The sequence below is a fragment of the Puccinia triticina genome, chromosome 4A, assembly GCF_026914185.1.
Source record: "Puccinia triticina chromosome 4A, complete sequence".
NCBI lineage: Eukaryota > Fungi > Basidiomycota > Pucciniomycetes > Pucciniales > Pucciniaceae > Puccinia > Puccinia triticina.
Genome location: NC_070561.1, coordinates 4,421,710 through 4,440,146, shown reverse-complemented (window position 1 = coordinate 4,440,146; position 18,437 = coordinate 4,421,710). Strand labels below are relative to the sequence as shown.

The 18,437-nt window shown below is 45.1% G+C and overlaps 2 protein-coding genes across 2 annotated transcripts; both read right to left on the bottom strand.

Annotated features, from left to right (window-relative positions):
• Nucleotides 1-6,648: 6,648 nt before the first annotated feature.
• PtA15_4A520 (uncharacterized protein) lies at nt 6,649-7,344 on the bottom strand (the record flags this gene model as incomplete). The annotated part of the gene is made up of 3 exons (XM_053168413.1): nt 6,649-6,822; nt 6,887-7,033; nt 7,147-7,344. The coding sequence occupies 3 exons, from the start codon at nt 7,342-7,344 to the stop codon at nt 6,649-6,651; spliced, it is 519 nt and encodes a 172-aa protein (XP_053019624.1).
• A 4,691-nt stretch (nt 7,345-12,035) lies between these two features.
• PtA15_4A519 (uncharacterized protein) lies at nt 12,036-12,829 on the bottom strand (the record flags this gene model as incomplete). The annotated part of the gene is made up of 3 exons (XM_053168411.1): nt 12,036-12,075; nt 12,144-12,218; nt 12,300-12,829. The coding sequence occupies 3 exons, from the start codon at nt 12,827-12,829 to the stop codon at nt 12,036-12,038; spliced, it is 645 nt and encodes a 214-aa protein (XP_053019623.1).
• Nucleotides 12,830-18,437: the final 5,608 nt, after the last annotated feature.

The following is an 18,437-nucleotide window of genomic DNA, read 5'->3' as shown; positions in this document are numbered from 1 at the left end:
TCAGTACGATAACTAAATCAAAACAAATCCAACTTGATCAAGGACTATGAGGAGGGGTGAACGGAGGTTGGTCTAATTACGACAGGATGGGAGGTTTTGCCCTTTTGACCCTGGTTATGTGTATATATCTATTCCCTGGGGTGTGTATGCACCAGAAATGGTAGTATCAGTCTCTAAGACAAGATATGAAACAGCAGCGGTAATATTTTCAGTAGACAAAACATCCATTAGTACCAGTTGCAGTTGCCAGTGTCATCGAGTCTGCCAAATTGTCAGCACACCACAGGGCTCATTGATCAAAATTCTGGGGGGGGGGGGTTCCCTGTTGCACCAAGAAAATTAGGAATTTGAACAAGTTTTGCTTGCTTATGCCCAATTTTAGGAACATTTACTCTTGGTCAATCTTTGTATGTTGCTTCCAAAGGGGAACTGACCACCAAACCTAAGCACTTTTGGCAAGTTTGACTGCTGTTTTTGCCATCAGCAGCATGGGAAAACTGAGGTCCTATTAGTAATACACAGCTTTTTAGGTTGTACAGCAACATCATACTGATTCATACCATGCAATTGCCACATTTACTATCTCTTCACAGCCCCAAATCAAAATATTATGTAATTGAAACTTGTATTGTAGCTGCCATCCCTCCCCTTGTCTTTTCAGTCTGCATGAGATGAGACTCGCGAAGTGTAGATTACAATACGGCCAATTTAAATTTTATTCATTCTTGAGTTGGGATTGTGAGTGATGAAAACAGCTATACATATCAATACTATATAGTTCATGAAGGCTGTTTTGGGGTTTGCATTATCTATATCTCCAATATAGGTACCAAGAGTAAATGGCAGATTTATCATTGGCATGACACATTGGTTTTGGACCTATGCAAGTCTCCAAAAATGGAGTGAAGACACCCATCCGCAGGAGGGCTGGAGAGACTTCCGGGCAATGTGGACCATTGAGCTTAACTAAGCCTTGTGATGAGTGTTGAGTTACACATATGCTTATATATCTCAGCTTGTATGCTTCAACCAAAACACCAGGAATCTTGTATTGTCCTCACCAGATTACTGTAGTGTTTTCCTTCCTCAGTGAATTCAAACAATCATCTCTCACTCACAAAGAGTCACAGGCCTGTCAGCCATGAACTTTGGTTTTTCATCTTGCGTCCCTCGCAACAATGAGTGGGTCTGGTCGGCAGCCCAGTCTCATCAGAGAGGCTTATTCCCAAGCACACCAAGCCCGCGTGAGCGTGGCGTGATGTAGACGCCATTCTGTCTCTCCTGGCGGCTGTAATCCAAACCCATGCCCCAGGGGGGGGGTTCAGGGCTCGCGATGGCGCTCTGACATTCTCCAAACCCCATGGCATTGCATTTTCCGGGGTAAATTGCTCAGGACAGGTATTTGAGCAATTTTGTTAGTCATTTTTTGACTTCAAGTGTTTGTGCAGGAATGACCATATGTCATTCACATGTTGTGTTGGTAACTTAGCAGGAATAAAATCAAGGTTAGTTGCCTAAAAATCAGTGGAGAAGGCACAAAAAACACTTGTCCATCCAAGATGGCCAGTGAACTTGCCTAAAAAAGGAGGGGGGAGGCTTTGAAAGCCTTCAGATTCATCTATTGGGTGGTTGGAGGGTTCCTCAAGTGCTCCAGATTGCCGGGCCAGGCCGGGCCTGACCTGTCTTGGAGAAAATGTCATGCCCCGAGGATTGGTGCATATGGGCTTCAGGGTGCGGGCTGAGCACTCATGCCCCAACCCAAACCCTGGGTCCCAGCCTTACTACTGGGTTATATGCCAATATTTGTAAAAAAAAATTGTTTTGTTTTTCTGATGGGTTACCATCCCCTTGATTTTTCATTATTATCTTTATTGCTCTATTCCACCTCCTTCATTTTTCAAGCTTGATAACAAGACTCTTAAAGTCCCTCTGGTTGTGTGTCAGCCTTAGAGTCAACACAGCTGACCTAAAAGCTGCCTTTTCTACCTTTTTACATATGAATTACTTCATATCTTTTTCATCTTAAGAGATAACCTTGTTTTGACTTCATATTCTGTTTTCCCATGCAATTTTAACCCTAGTTACGACTTATCACTTCTTTGTAACTCTATTCCTTCCCTGAGTTCTTGAGTTATGGCGCGCATGCGCAGTTGTGACGTGGCAGCGCTACCAGGCGCGCCAACCACTTGTACATATGTAATTATGTAAGCAAACTCTGAAAATTTTCGAAGTCAGGATCCCCCACAGCCTGAGGAGGATCTACAGACTTCAGCACACCAGAACCATACCCCAGAGACACCCAGGATCACTAACCAGAGGCCACTTCACTCCCAGTATCACCACAGGATATTGACAGTAAGTACCCTCTTCTACTGACCTTGTTTATCTCAGAGGAAACTCTGTTGCTCTTGACTTCTCTCTCCCTGCTTCTGTTTCTCTCTTCTGCTACAAAAGATCCACAGGTTATCTCTTGTTAAGACCTTTAAAACCAGAGCAGAGTAGTCAACCTACTTCTGAATCCCACCACCGTTTCCTTGGTGTGAGTGGAGACTGTTGCATCTCTAGCACAGTTGGCAGCCTACTTTTCCAGGTAGAGCTTGGCCCATATTAAATCATAATTCAAACAGATCAAGTTTCACTCTTCTCAGTTTCTCTCTTCTATTCCTCTCCTCTCCACTGCTTGTATTTCTTTATCCCAAGGAATTCAATCAGTGTCCCCCTTTTTTCTTGTGTACTGCTGTCACATAAGAGACTCAGGCTCACATTGTGGAGGGGGGACACTGTCCCGCAGCCTCAGGGACCCTCCGCGCCAGCCACAAAGGCCCTCTGAAAATACATGTGTTAAGTTAGATAACAAGAAGTGGTGTTACTGCGCTTGGCCCTCACCAACGCTGTAACCAATAAAATACATGTATCTGTATTTGTCATGTATTGTATCTGATAGGGACCAAAAGTATTGTATCTGTATTGTATCTGTTTTACAGATACAATACACTTTGTATTGAATTCTTGTATTGGAATCTCAGATACCATACATTGTATTGCCTTTCATGTATCTGATTTACTGATACAATACAGATAGGTTACATATACATATTGAAATACCTGCCCTGTCCCCCATCTGTCACTTCCTGGCCAGTTTGAATCAGCAGCCTGGCCACAGAGTCACGACTCAGTCAATATCCTCTGCGGCACCGGCAGTCTTCCCCTCCTTCCTTCACTGGGTTTCTGTTCAATCATCATGGCTTGAGCATCTGCATCTCCAGCTCCCAATCGCCCCCATCCCGACAATCAACACATGCAATCACTCCTGTTTGTTCCAATCCTAACTTTGTCAGACCAAACCATGACGGCCGCAAATCCCTTGCTCCAACTCTGACTTCAGCTTCAAACCATGCCAAAACTAAACCCAGATCATCCGCCAGAGCAAGCTCCAAACCAACCAAAAAGTCCAAGAGGAAACAAACCAAAAATGATTCCAAATCTGACCTTGAAAGTTGTTCTCAGCGTCTTGAATTGGTTATGGACATGTGGCAAGACTCCGATAATGAAAACTTGAGATTGAAACCTGACAAGAAGAGGAGGAAGAGAAGGGATGAAGCTGTTGAATTGGATGATGTTGAGGAATACTTCCATAAGCCAACCTTAGCCAATGGTCAGGTATGTGTGTTTTGATCTTGTCATCAAGTCTGATCTTGTTTTACACTGATATTGCTTTAAATTTTAAATTTTATTCATTTGAAAAGAAATCAGGCCCGCCGGTTCTATACAAATGTTGATGGTGTGGAATCAGTTATAAACAGACACCAGGCACGCGCTTTAACCTATACAAGCATTGTGACGGGGATAAAACACAAGGGCCATATCCATCATGACTACAAGCCGATGCAATCAAACATGGTGCCAAGCTACCGTTAACTGCAAAAGAGGTGGAGAAGAAATCAAATGAGAAAGTAAAGGACCTGATTGAACTAATGCCCAAATCAGGCAGCTGCAACACTAGATTATTCAACCACTTGATGCTCTTCTGGCTGGTTCAACATTCCCTTCCCTGGAATTGCTTTGAAGATTTCACACTTGGTGTTGCTTTAAGCTACCATTGAAGGGGTAGTCCTCTGTACTCTTGCGGATTGGTTGCAAAGGAAGCCCACAAGCTTTATTTCAATTTTCAGAGCAAAGTCTTTGATCATCTCAAGGTATCTTCCTCTCTCTTCTCTTCTATTATGACCTTCATCATCTTGGATTTTGACAAGCCGCAATTTGTTTTAGAAGCTAAAATCAAAGATAAAACTTATACACAATTTTTGGACTACAAAGGGAAACCACCAGGCTTTCATGGGAATCTCAGCAGCTTACGTTTTGGACGACTGGCACTTCCGCATTGTCCATTTATCTTTGAAGTATATTTTGTGGACGCATGCAGGGAAGTATTTAGCTATTCCTTTTGTGAACATTTTGAAAAATTCAGGTCTTCATACAAAGATAAGTGATTCTAATCCTGAATTTCCTATATCATGTATCCAAGGATTACTTCGAGAACAAAAAAAGACTGAATGTTACATATTTGTTTTCAAATAAATACATATTAGCTCATACCACCAACAGTGGGCCGCTACGCTAAACTACGCTATTTTAGCCCTAACTAGAGGCCAAGGCGGCTTCGCCGCTGCAAATCCTAGGCTCAATTGCAACACTCAATTGTAAAACTAACACAACACAACAAAATATTGGACCAATTATTGGTATTGTATTGATTTGCCAATACACAAGAGCTTGACATGGGTGTATTTTATCCAATAAAAAAGACAATATCCCTGGATTTTATTTCCTAGTCCAACACAAAAATATGTGGAATATTTTATTGTATCACCACTGGGCTTCTACACTACACTACACTACATTGCTACAGGGGCATGTAGTGATAGCAAAGCCCCATGCGAGTCTGTAGTTTTGGAGCTTCTAAGCTGCTTTGTGGTACTCTAAAGCACCTTTAGTGATGAAAAACCACTGAATAACTCTACAGCACAGCTTAGTGGGAGCTATTGCTATTTTGTGGCCTGTGCATGTAGCGCTAGCACACATCAAGCAAAAATTTGCTACACTACAAAGTCAGATCAGAATTTTGCTACTTTAGGACACACTATTAATATCATTGGTGTAGCTGGCCCAATCTTGGTTTTATTAGGACAGTTAAAATCTAGTAATGGCAACTGCTGCTGGTTTTTGTATGTACTGGAGTGCTGTCTGTTGGTTTTGGAAATTCCTCAATTTCCCAGCCAAATTAGCTTGGTGAGCAACAGAGCTTCAGGTGCTGAGATCATAAAATGAATAAGTAGGTTTTTGGCTGCTACAATCACAGCAGATATTTTGCAGCCTTAGTTTTTTCTGACATCTTCAAAAATTTTCAAGCAAACACATGCACAACTGAACCATACTGAAAATTGGGAGTCCAAAGATTTATAACAAGCACACAAAAATCCATCAAGTGGAAATAGATCAACTGTTAGTTTTTAGGAACTTAAAAGATCATCATGTGTTTGCAAGAGTCATGCTTGTAACCACATGATCTCACTTGAAGACTTTGGGCCAATAACCTATGGAGCTTAGGTCTTAAATCAGGAAAAAAGGTTTGGGTACCCGTGCAACAAAGATACCATTTAGGTGTCATCTGCTCAATTGTGGAATCATGCAGGTTTCAACATCACTCAACATGAATGGAGGAGTTAGATCAAATTCAGTTGTTATTCTACCCCACAAAATTTTGGTGTCAAACACCCCAGGCGTGACCTTAGAGCGTATCCAGAATTCAGTTGTTATTCTACCCCACAAAATTTTGGTGTCAAACACCCCAGGTGTGACCTTAGAGCGTATCCAGAATTCAGTTGTTATTCTACCCCACAAAATTTTGGTGTCAAACACCCCAGGTGTGACCTTAGAGCGTATCCAGTTGAGATGCTGATTTAAAACATTTTTCAAGTTGGAGGTTAAATTCATCAGTCAGGTTTGTTGTGGCGCTTTAATCACAACATGTGAGTACTACTGACTCGTACTTGCTCAAGAAACTGTTTACAACACCAGCCAACACGTTTAAGCCATGATGTTATGAGAGGGAAACTTTTTAGCGGTGCTCGTTCAAACCCGCACAAGTTGCTGACATTCACTTGCCTGAGTTGACCCAAACTTATCAGGTGTGAGTAGGACGGGGGGCGCCTTGGGGTGAGTATGGCCCCGGGGTCGCCCGAGAGTCGGCCACATGCCTCCACGGCCGTACCGCCGGCCTGTTGAGGCGTAGGCCCAGAGAGGCCCCATCGGAGCCTTCGAATCGGGCGAGCCATGAGGGCAGCCCCGAGGGGTGTGGGATGCGGGCAGCGCATTCAACAACCCCCAGAAACACCTTGAAGAGACCCTTGGGGTTCATCATGGCGTTGCCAAGGCTGGCCGCCGGCAGGACGGGGGGCGCCTTGGGGTGATTATGGCCCCGGGGTCGCCCGGGAGTCGGTTAGCGACGGGCTTGCTGGCAGGCTTGGCGGCTTTGGGGGCTGGTTTCTGCGAGACGGAAGCGGAGTCAACAACGGCACCAGTGGGAGCTGCAGGATGAGGATGGACTTACGGGCTCTTTGACTTCCGAGACGGGTTTGACGGGTTTGGCTAGTTTGACCTTGCCGCTGGCGCCCTTGCCTTAGCGGCGGCGACTTTCTTTGTGGGGGCAGTGGGGACCTTCTTGGTTACCTTCTTGGCAGCGGCTGGGGCCTTTACTTTCTCGGCGGCGGGCTTCTTAGCGACGGGCTTGCTGGCAGGCTTGGCGGCTTTGGGGGCTGGTTTCTGCGAGACGGAAGCAGAGTCAACAACGGCACCAGTGGGAGCTGCAGGATGAGGATGGACTTACGGGCTCTTTGACTTCCGAGACGGGTTTGACGGGTTTGGCTAGTTTGACCTTGCCGCTGGCGCCCTTGGGCAGAGCGAAAACACCTTTCTTGGCCCCTCGAGCGATGGCTTTGTTCAGACGAGCAATGTTGGCCGGGGTGTCAAGAACCTTGAAGCGGAAAGCGAGATATCTGCGAACGTGGAGTAATGGGGTCAAAAAACATGTAAAGATCGCGGTGGGGGCAGAAAATTGGCTTACTTCTTGATGGCTGGTCAACTGACGCCACCCCGGAGGTTTTCCTTGTCGTTCTTGATTGCATCCTTGATCATGTCGTCCATGGTAAATTTGATTTCGGTGGGTGCGGCCTGCAGACAAAGATCGAAGTTGGTCAGATGTGCAATGCTTGGACTCTGCCCCGCTGTGTTGCGAATGAAATGCGCGAGGCGAGCGGAGTGGGTGGCGCGGCATGTAGCAACCATCGTGGCAAACCTTTGTAGTAGGGGCAACGCCTTGCCTTGGAGCATAGTGACTGGTACAGCCAGTACTCAACCCTCCATGGTACACACAACATACAGCATGGAGGGCAACGCCACCGCCACGCTGCTGCCTCGCGACTGCCCGCACAGTTCTTGTGGACATACATACCCAAAAACTCAAGGTGGGTGAGTTGGTTGGGGTATATAAACCTGGGGTTTGGATTTTTTTAACCCCAGGACGTTCTCTGCCACTGCACTTCCAGCTGGCAGCTCGTCCTCAACCCCTCCGCTGTTGCACTTGCGCAGTTTGAGGGTTAATTCTCAATGACCCCCCTTTGCAATTGCCTTAAATGCGGCGCGCTGGGGGTTATCTGTCCAATACTTGCAACCTCTCTAGAAGAGGATGGGTATTGGTTCTGGTGTTGTTGTTTGACTTTATTTTTTTTCTTGTTATTATTTTGTAGGGGAAACCCTTGATCTTTGTTTTTGTGATTGTCTGTCTTTAATAAACTTAGATGATAAGAGATATTCAGAGATGAATTTGGGTCAGCTCTTGCCCATGGAAAGCCCAAAATGTGGCAGCTACAGTCTCATGGGTCTCAAACAATCACCAAATTGCCAGGAGAGTTACCCTTCAATAGGTCCAGTATTTATAGACCTCTGCTCTGTGACTCTCAATTTCACCATTGCCTCAAGGTCATACTTGTCATCTTCACAACAACCAACGCCACAGCTGTGGCCCTATCACTGCATCACACTTCCCTGGCAGCCGCCTGCGCATCCTCCACAACATTTTGTCTGGTTGCTTGATATTGGCTTCCCTCCATGCGCCATGCCCCTTGTCATTCCGCATGGCCCCAGCAAACTCTTTACCAGACCCTTAAAACTGTCTAGACTACATACATCAGTTCAGCTCTACCACCACTGCAAAAAAAAACTGTGTCAACTGTGAGCAGTTGACATGTGGTAACTCTGAGGAAGCTTGTGGTGTTACACCAGCCTTACTCAAGGTTTGACTCAACCCAAGCTTCAATGCACAGTCACTGTGCACCTTGCACAGTGACTGTGCCAACAAAGACACTTGTGCATTCATGTGGAGTTACAATGGCAGCTTGGCTTGAGTATCCTGCATGTCAACTGCAAGCAGTTGTCCAAGTTTTTTTTGCAGTGCACCAGACAGTCTTTGCATCTCAAGTGGCACAGGCTACTGCAACCTCCAAGCCAAACAACTTCCCTCCATGCAAACAGCCCACCTCTTACTCGTCATCGCGCATGGCCCCCATGCAACCTTCTCCAGGCCCTCGCACAGTAGCTCAGCTCCGCTGCCAGACGGTCTGCTGTGTGAGGACTAGACTACTACTCAGTCTGCTATAAGTTGGCTATGAAACTATCCAAGAGGATAGTTCGCCAATGCTTGAGTAATAGTTAAGGTTCTAGTTTGATGCAATGCACAATAGAACTATCTTCACGATTATAGATATGTTTTTGCTTGTACCAAAGTGAATTTCTTTGGAGAGACAATTTTTAAGGATGATGATTGTAATGAAAAAGAATATATCAATGAGAAAAGGAAAAGAAAGGAGAGAAAGAAGGAAAACAAAAGGAAAGGTCAATCACAAAAAGGAATCAAAAATGATCAATGTCATCTGCAAAACGAAATACGTCATAGCATCCCTGAAGACAATAAATCAAACAATCAAACTGATTGTCAATCACAAAGTTCATGAAGATCCGATCACAATTAATCAACAGGATGATTAAGCATAAAAACCCCAATTAGCACGCGCCAACCGTTCACAAAATAAGCCTACCCTATTACCTTGAAGTAATATTAGACGTTGCTTCTTTAACGTTCCTTACCTTCATCTTCTTTTGATTTTCAGCTAATGTACAAAATTTATCTAAATACACGTTAGCTGCCAGTGGGGAATAGGTTGGTACAATTCTGATTTCATTGGCTCATAAAAGGGGGCATAGACCACCAGCAGGAACTGTGGTAGCACATCATCTTGTTCTGTGCTGCCACTGCGTAGCTCCAGAACCGCACCATGTTAACAATCCTATGGCAAGTATCAGTGGCCTTTTCTGGAAGAAAATTCCAGATTACTTTACCTTCTTTTTCCAAATAGTGACAATCTTTTCATATGTCTCCCTCCACGCGCACACCCAGCTGTCAACGGGCTCCAAGAGATGTCCTCAAAACTGTTGTGAATGCACTTCACAAAGTTGCTCCAATCGTTGTCAATAACCAGCAACCAAGGTTGCACCGGTGGCCCATTTTCTGTGCGCCGCAGGTGCTTCAGGGGAGCTTTCAGGGGTAGGATGGCGCACACATGCACATTTTAATCATTGTTGATGCGGAATGTCTGACAACAAACCACCCCCGCCAGATAAGACCCCATCTCTGGGCTGGTTGATGACATGCCGTCTCACCCTGATCAAATCAATCATGATCGCCACTTGTCAGATCAGTTTAAATCTTTGGCTGACAGCTTCTCTTGATCAATGTGGCCTTACTTTAAATGGTGTACATCAATCTTGCAGAGGACCGGTTGAAGGCAAGTCTGGGTTTTATATGGAAAATGACCATTGCTTGTGGAGATGTGATGTGTAATGGGATAAAAAAAAACATGGATTCAGTGAGTGGAATTCATGCAGATATCTGCCAATGCATATAAAATGACCCAGAGACAGAGGTATTAACCGTAATCCTTGTCTTTCATGAGCTGTAGGCCATACATCTACAGAGTGACTTCCCTTCACAGCGGAAGAAATTCTAGACCATCACAACAAAACCATTACCTTGAAGTTTTTGGCCCTCTGGGCTACTATGTCATAAGGGGACACAGTCTGGCGTGGCTATTTTTGTTGTCATCATGCGGGAAAAGAGCGCCCAATATGTAGGAGTCCCTCTGCTGTACCGCTGCATATGTTGGTGAAAGTACCTCAGAGACCACATGGGTGTAATGACTAGAGTTATACAGAAATCATTCAGACAGGCCAAAGAGAGGGGTTCTCACGAATGTCGGCAGACTAGCTAATGACAACAACAGGCACTAAGTTTTAACAAAAGTTCTGATGATTTCTGACAATTGTAGGACGGACTATGGTTTGATTTTCACTCTTAAGATGATGATACGAAAGGAACAAAAATATTACAATGAGGGAAAGAGAAATACAACTGGGGAAACTTCATTTTATATGTTACAAAAATCCTTTGCGCTATTCTTTGGTTTTCAGCTTAAACAACATATGAATCGCGGGAATACAAGCATTGTATTTCCTTTTCTTGATACTCAGGTCCTGTCGGAACTCCGAGTTGTTGCACCTCTGCTTATCTGTAAATTAAATGCTTTGATGAGTAAGGTTACGTGTCTTTTAATCTTACTAGAGGCCAAAGCGGCTACGCCGCTGCAGGGTGTAAGCCCACCCCACCCTCCCTTTTCAAATTTAAAGATGCCATCCCACAATTCTGCAGCCTCCACCGTGCAAACAGCAACTGCTGTCCAAAGCTCAACCCTCCTTGTCACACCCACACTCATGATCTGGGGACCGGAGGGGTTTCCGTCAACTAATTTTTACTCAAAATGTGCCCAAACCCGCCCCAAAAGCCATTCAATAATTGATTACCCTCAGAAAAGATGTTCTCAAGTTTGAAGTGACAAAAAACAATTTCCCTTGCATTCTCAAAAGCATATTTGTGGCAGTCTTATAATGTAGGATCACATCCAAATCTCTACCAAGACTATTGAGAAGTGGGAGGACAGGCAGAATTTCAGAAGACGGTTTGGTGAGTGGTCTGTTACTGAAGAATTTTGATTGTTAAACATCCTAATAGGGAAAAGGATCAAGTGTCCCTATTGAGATCTGTATATACAGCTCAATACACCCAGCCCTAATGCCTCATCCTGTATGACCCTTCCCACCTTGGAAGATTTCACAAACTCTCATGCACACCACAACCCCAGTTGGTTGACTTTCACCAGTCATTACAGCCCTTGCAGTGGACAAAGAGAATTTGCGTGGGCCCATATCTTTTTTGTGGCCCTATTTGATTATAGGGCCCGCGGCGTAGAATCTCTAACACTACATCATAATTGGGCTGCGACAAGCGCCGCTACGCTAGCGCGATGTGTCCGTTTAGCGCAGTGCAATGTAGCGGCCCACTGTTGGTACTGTTTGCTGGCATCCTTCACAGCTTATAATCCACATGTAGATCACCATGGACAATGATTTATTTTTTGCTTCAAGAAGACTCAGTTTGTTGTTCACATGGCCCAGGTGGTTCTCTATTTTTTACAGTGAAAAACATTATTTGGGGCTGAAAGTGTAATATTGAGACAAGTCTTGAGAAAAGTGGAGCAATTGATGTAACAGGCGGGGTTTTCTATGAGCCAGCTACTTAATTTGATCAGTTGAATAATGAGCTCTGTAGATCATATTGTTTTGGACATGGGATTCCCTTTGAAGAGATTTTGGGGGTGAGCGGAAGTACGAAAGGATCAATAGAAATTCAATTAAACAATTTTGATAGGAAGTATCAACGTTGCAGATGAATGATATGTTGAACAGACATCATTCTTTCTCTTCATTTTTCGGGTTGATTTTACCTCACTCGAAAGGAAAGGAAGAAAGTCATAATCTCCTTTTTTATCTTTCAGCAAAGCTGGCAAGAATCGGATTCTATCTTCTCCTTAGCTTCTCTTGCTGAGGCTTCTGAGTTCGGCGTCAGTCCTAGTGAACATTCTCCAAGTTAGCTTCAATACTTGGTCTATTTGCGCGCCTTGGGTTCCAAAGCTCACAAGTGCCCCATTCCCGCCTCCATCTTTGCCTTCTGTCTAACAGCAGCTTTAAGCTTTGATCTCCTATTCCCAAACCTGATGCCGAGGACAATCAGTCAAGCAGCACCCTACAGAAAACAAGAGAACGGGAAAGAAGTTAGGAAAGCATCCGCGTACCATGTCCTCAATTGACTTGTTGGTATTTTTAACTTCTCCGCGAGTTCTTCCATCTCACGTTTACTAAGATACTCTTGAACTGCGAAACGCCTCAAGAGTATCTGTTCCTGCTCGACAGTTAACCTTCTTCTCGGCACATGGTTCGTTAGATGATGTATATCAATCAGACTTCCTACTCGTTTTTGATTCGCTTGGTATTCTCGATTTCCAGTCATCTGTGGCGAGTTTTGCTTTTTTCCAGAACTCGTACTTTTATCAGGTTCTCGAGTGCCGCCATGAGCCACGATTTTGGAGGGAGAACCCCCTGATGTACGCAGGGACGAGATGAGAGCTGAGGAGCCGAGGTGAGCAGAAGTGTTCATGTCGAGGTATTTCGCAGGCTCACTCGGATCGTAAGATGGGGAACGGGATGGGGAGGACCGCGTCATCATATCCCATGAAAGCTGGGAAGAGCTCTCACCAGCTTCAGGGAACCTTTTGGTATAATAATTTGAGGTGGTTGAATCGGGCAAGCCGTTAAAATCAGACATTAAACTCGGGCCGCCACGTCCGTCGAATCCAAGCAAGCTTTCTTTGATCTCGTGCGCGTTATGGTTTATTTCTCCTTGATTCAGTATGGGTAGTGATCGTTTCTTTCAGGCGAGCTCCGCCGTGACCAGATGAAGAAGACGAAGAATCCCTTCCACGGCGCTGTCCATTCCCACCGCCCTCCCGGTCTCGAGAATTTCTCGAGCGGCCAGAGCTGCTCGAATCTGGGGTGGGGATGGCTTTGACTTTGGGAGATAAACCTTTGATGCGCCGGCGTTGATCCACTGCTGTGCGTTTTCCAGGTTGATCCCTCCGCCGACCTGGATCTGGCCCGGCCAGGATTCTAGTGCTCGCCGGGCAACCTCGTCGTTTGCTGGGCCTAGTTTGATCAGATGGGTGCCCGTGAGCTGGTGTTATCTGTACAGGTCGGTATAATATTTGATCGGTTGTCTACCCAAAAACAAGCTGATGATTATGCGTGCGTATTTCTTCTTGGAGGATGAGCAAACAAACAATGATTCAAAGTTGGTCTTGAGCTTGTCCGGTTCACGCAGGTCCAATGAGCCACCGACGATCTGCTTGACCTGGGGAAGAATCGGATGAGATATGGTGAGGAGGGAAGAGGGGGGAGAGTGGTGGTACTCAACTTGGCCGGCGTGGAGATCGAGGCAGGCTCGGAAGAGGGTCATCCTGTGCGGGGCTTGGCTGGTTGGTCGAAGTAGTCAAAGCGGGGTGAAAAAAAAAAAAAGAAAGAAAGAAAAAAGCCAGAATTAGATGGCCAGGTCGGACGCACACCTCATCCGCTCCCAGCAAGCAGCAGCCTCAGGCTCAGCCCAACCACCCCCACCAGCCCAGGAAACCACCAGCACCAATACCGAGGAACTCCAGCAGACCATCGACGCCCTCCTCTCTCAGGTCAGCATCCCCCAGATGGCGCAGGGGATGGAGTAACAAGTAACAACAGATATTTTTTGTTGGTCATTGCCAGTGTCTTAGCAACGGGGAGCATGGCGCAGGGATTAAATGGCGGGATTGCTTGATCAGATGTGAGGCAGGGACGTGGCGGTGGCGTTGTTGACCAGGCTGTAGCATTGAGGGTGGGGTTGGGCGAGAGTGGGCAACAGCTGGACGGTTGAGTCCGATGGGTATATAAACAAGGGGGTTGTGAGTGCTATACCCCCAGGGCGTCCTCTGCCGCTGTACTTCCAGCGTGCGGTTCGTCCTCACCCCCTCCGCTGTTGCACTTGCGCAGTTTGAGGGGCTAAACTCGTTGGCCCCCCTTTGCATAATGCCTTCAATGCGGCGCGCTGGGGGTCATCCTCTCACTGTTTTTTAACCCTGCTAGACAGGGATGGACAGTGGGCCACGGTGCATCAGCTTGCTGGTGTTAGGTGGCTGGTTACAGGTTACAGTTGTATTTTTTTGTTGTTGTAAAATTATGTTTTTTTGTTGAATTTGGAATTTGCAGAGGGAAAACCCTTTATGTTTTTTTTTCTAAAAGTTGTAGAGGGGAAACCCTTGATTTTTTTTTGTAATTTTTGGATATTTGTAGGGGAAACCCTTGAATTTTTGTTTTGTGATTCAGAGGCTTTAATAAACTTGGATTTGCGCGTATCACCAGGAAAAAAAAATAGTCACTTGATGACAAGTGACATCATGCCAGCTCCAGCGGGCGGGCTACCTACCATCTACCCACCATCTACCCATCATCTACCCACCATCTACCCACCATCTAACCAGTTTAAGAATTTCCACAGGAGATCCTCAGTTTTTGCTGGGCACCACTGATCCCCATTTCTGGTCAGCTGATACTCAGCTTTAGGTCCCAGCTTATGCTCAGCTTTGGTGCCCAGCTCATGCTCAGCTTTGTTGCCCAGATCAGAACCAGTCCTGGCCCAGCTTATTTTCAGCTTTATTCCAGTCATGGCTCAGCTTAGACTCAGATTAGGACTATCATTGGCCCAGCCAATGCTCAGCTTTGGACCAGTATTGGATCAGCTGATTTTCAGCTTTGGATAAATCTTGGCCCAGCCAATGCTCAGATTCTGAGTCTGACCACTCCTGTAATAGCTTATGCTCATCTGTGGACCAGCCTTGGCTCAGCTGATGCTCAGCTGTGGACCAGCCTTGGCTCAGCTGATGCTCAGCTGTGGACCAGCCTTGGCTCAGCTGATGCTCAGCTGTGGACCAGCCTTGGCTCAGCTGATGCTCAGATGTGGACCAGCCTTGGCTCAGCTGATGCTCAGCTGTGGACCAGCCTTGGCTCAGCTGATGCTAAGCTGTGGAACAGCCTTGGCTCAGGTGATATTAATCTTTTGAATAGCCTCAAAAAATCTGATACTCAGCTTTGGAACAGCCTTGGCTCAGCCAATGCTCAGCTTTGTACCAGCATTGGCTCAGCCAATGCTCAGCTTTTGAAAATTTTTGGCCCAGCTGGTGTTAATCTTTGGAACAGTATTGTCCCAGCTGATCCTAAGCTCTGCACAAGCCTTTTCCAAGATGATGCTCAGCTTTGGACCATTGTTGGCTAAGCTGATGCTCAGATTTGGAATATTCTTGGTCCAGCTGACACTTGGATTTGTTTCAGGCTTGGAATATCCAATGCTCAGCTGTGGCCCAGGCTCAGACAATGCTCAGCTTTGGCCCAGGCTCAGTCAATGCCTACTGCTCAGCTTATGATGAGCATCAGCTGTTCCTGGGAAAAAATTAGGATCAGCTGACTGTGCCACATTGAGTGCTCTGGTGCAGTCCTGCAAGCTCTACAAGTGCTGGTGGAGCAGACTTGGAGCAGCGCTGGAGTAGCTCTGGAGCAGAAACCAAAGCTGCATCATGTCACTTGCCATCAAGTGACTATTTTTTTTTCCTGGTGTATCTGAGTTGGACAGGATTAATAAAACCTATTGCGTAATGAAACGTATTTATAATTTTCACAATGGGTCAGTCAGAGCCAAGCAATGGCAATGGCAGGAGGGGTGGATGTCAAGTTGTGTCCCCCTCAGGACTGCCAATAATTGTTTTGTTCCACTATCTGAACTATGCTCTGTTAATTGGGAAAAAAGTAGTTGGATTGAGAATGATCAAGCCTCAAATATAGGGGGAAAACTGGAATTGATATCCTGGGTGATACCAGCTAACCAGAGTTTCAGAGGAGATAAAATCATAGGGTTAGTGTATTGCTGGGCTTCATCTGTTCCAGTGCAACATCATATGTGGGATGATCATTGAGGGCACTGTGAGGTCATTACTCTGCTCCCCAGCTGGATGATACATACACAGGGTTTCAATGTTGCATGAACCAGCTGACTTGACTAGAATCTCTCAAAACTTGATGAATTTCATCTTCCACATTGCAATGAAGAAATTAGGACCAATTAACAAAGATGAAACTGCAAACATGTTTTCTCATTGTGAGACAAGATTTGAAGAGTTTGGTTTTGACAAGCAGAAATAGGACCACATTGAAACCTTGAGTGGGTTTCACATAGGATGAGAATCAGCGAGCAAGGCAGATCAAGTTGTCCATGTGTATATCCACAGGCCAATAACATCACTGATGGGCATTTTGTATTCACTAAGGGTGTTCAAAGTTGAAATCATAAAATTTTCAATGCATAAAATCATAAAATCATAAAACTTTCAAGTGATGATTTCATATGTACCATTCTAGAAATGTTGCTCTAATTTGAGTGCTTGGATGCAACATATTTTTTCAGCTTAGAATTTTATGATTTTATGGTGTTATGATTTTATGCAAGTCAACTTTGAACACCCTAACTGGGGAATTCCCTGGCTCTCCACTGGGCAATTGATGAATATCAATCATGATGCATCATTTCCTCATTTCAATTGGCATTCATGGCAACCTCTGCAAACAGACACTTAAGAAAACAGAAAAGCACAAGATGCCTTCTGGATTAATACTCCTGTCTTGGACTTCCTCAGCCATTTAGGGTCTACTGCCTTCGATGGAATCTGGATGTTGCAATGAAAGCCACAGATGGATGAAACACTTCAAACCATCCAGATGTTGCTCATCTTGTGCATTGGCTTGTAGTATCTGTGTTCCATGGACCTCCATCCACCATGACTTTTGATGAGCTGAGCATTTGTACTCACACTAGGTGTACTTACCTAGAGTGAGTGAGTTTTGTCTGGTAAATGAAGCTGAAAACAATCAGGCATGATGTTATCCCAAGTTTGCCCCATGCCCTGGAAACAAGGGACCTCATTAATAGATAAATTGGGTAGCACCATCACCAAATTCCGCAATGGCTAGGACCTTCTTGCTCAACAACCTCTTTCTGGAATACATAGTATGTGTGGGTCCTTCTCCTGAAGTGATGGTACATGAGCAGCAGGTACAATCGCCCAACACAGTGGCCCCAAAGGATAAGTTTTGATAGTGGTTGAAAGATGTACTTAACCCTGTCAGTGGCTGTTCTTAACCCACCAAATCAAGCCAAAGTTATAGATAAGTTTTGTCTGACTTCAGCATGACTATATGTTGGGGCAAAGTTGAGTTAAACATGCGGAACAGCCCCGTTATGGCAGACTTACCAAAACAAGTTACCTTCTGGCACTCTCTGGAGAGTGCCACAGATTCCCCCCTGGTGTCTGACCGGTCGATTTATCGACTTACTGTGCATACTATTGGTGACCGGTATTCTATCAACTGACCAGTCATACTATGGGTGACCGGTCATTGTACCATCAATGACCGGTCATCCAATTGAATGACTGGCCATCCAATCATATGACCAGTCATCCAGTCAACTGACCGGTAATCCAATCAAATGACTGGTCATCTAATTGGATGACCGGCTATCAAATTGTATGACTGGTCATCCAGTCGACTGACCGGTCATCCAATCAGATCAAAGGTTATCTAGTCAAATGACCGGTTGTCCAGTATCCAATTGATGAATGACCGGTCATCCAGTCAAATGACCGGTCATACTACACCATGGGTGCAACAAAATATTTTGAAAACCATTTTGATTGGTTTTCAGAATATTTTTTTAATAGAGTCCAGACGTCCTGAAGAACAAGTTGGACTAACCATTTTCAGATATTTTTAAAATATTTCTGGAACCACCTGAGGTGGTTTTAAAAATATTTTGGAAAACAATTTGGTTTGAAAAATATTTCCAGAACCATTTGAAATGATTTTTGAAACCATTTTGATGCTCCTTCTCTCACGGCACGGTTTTTGGGACCTTTTTGGCAACAGAATTTGTCCACAAACGAGATTCAGACCAATTTGGTTCTGAAAACCACTATCCAATCAATTTGGTTTTGACAACCATCCCAAAAACCTTTGGTGCACCCGTGGTGTATCAATGACCGTTCAAACGGCAGTCTTTCAAGTGTGTGGTGGTCTTAATATTTGACCGGTCAACCTATTGAATGACCGGTCATGACTGGCCGTTTTGAGGACTGGTCATCCTATCATGACCGGTTGATTGATGACTGGTCATCCCATTGATGACCAGTTGAGGGGTGGAGAGCTACTGGCATGTATGTATTTATCTGCTGTGTATGTACATGTGCTGGGGGTCTTGTGGCGAGAGCAGTCGGCAGGCTCGCTAGAATGGTCTTACAGAGGCTCTG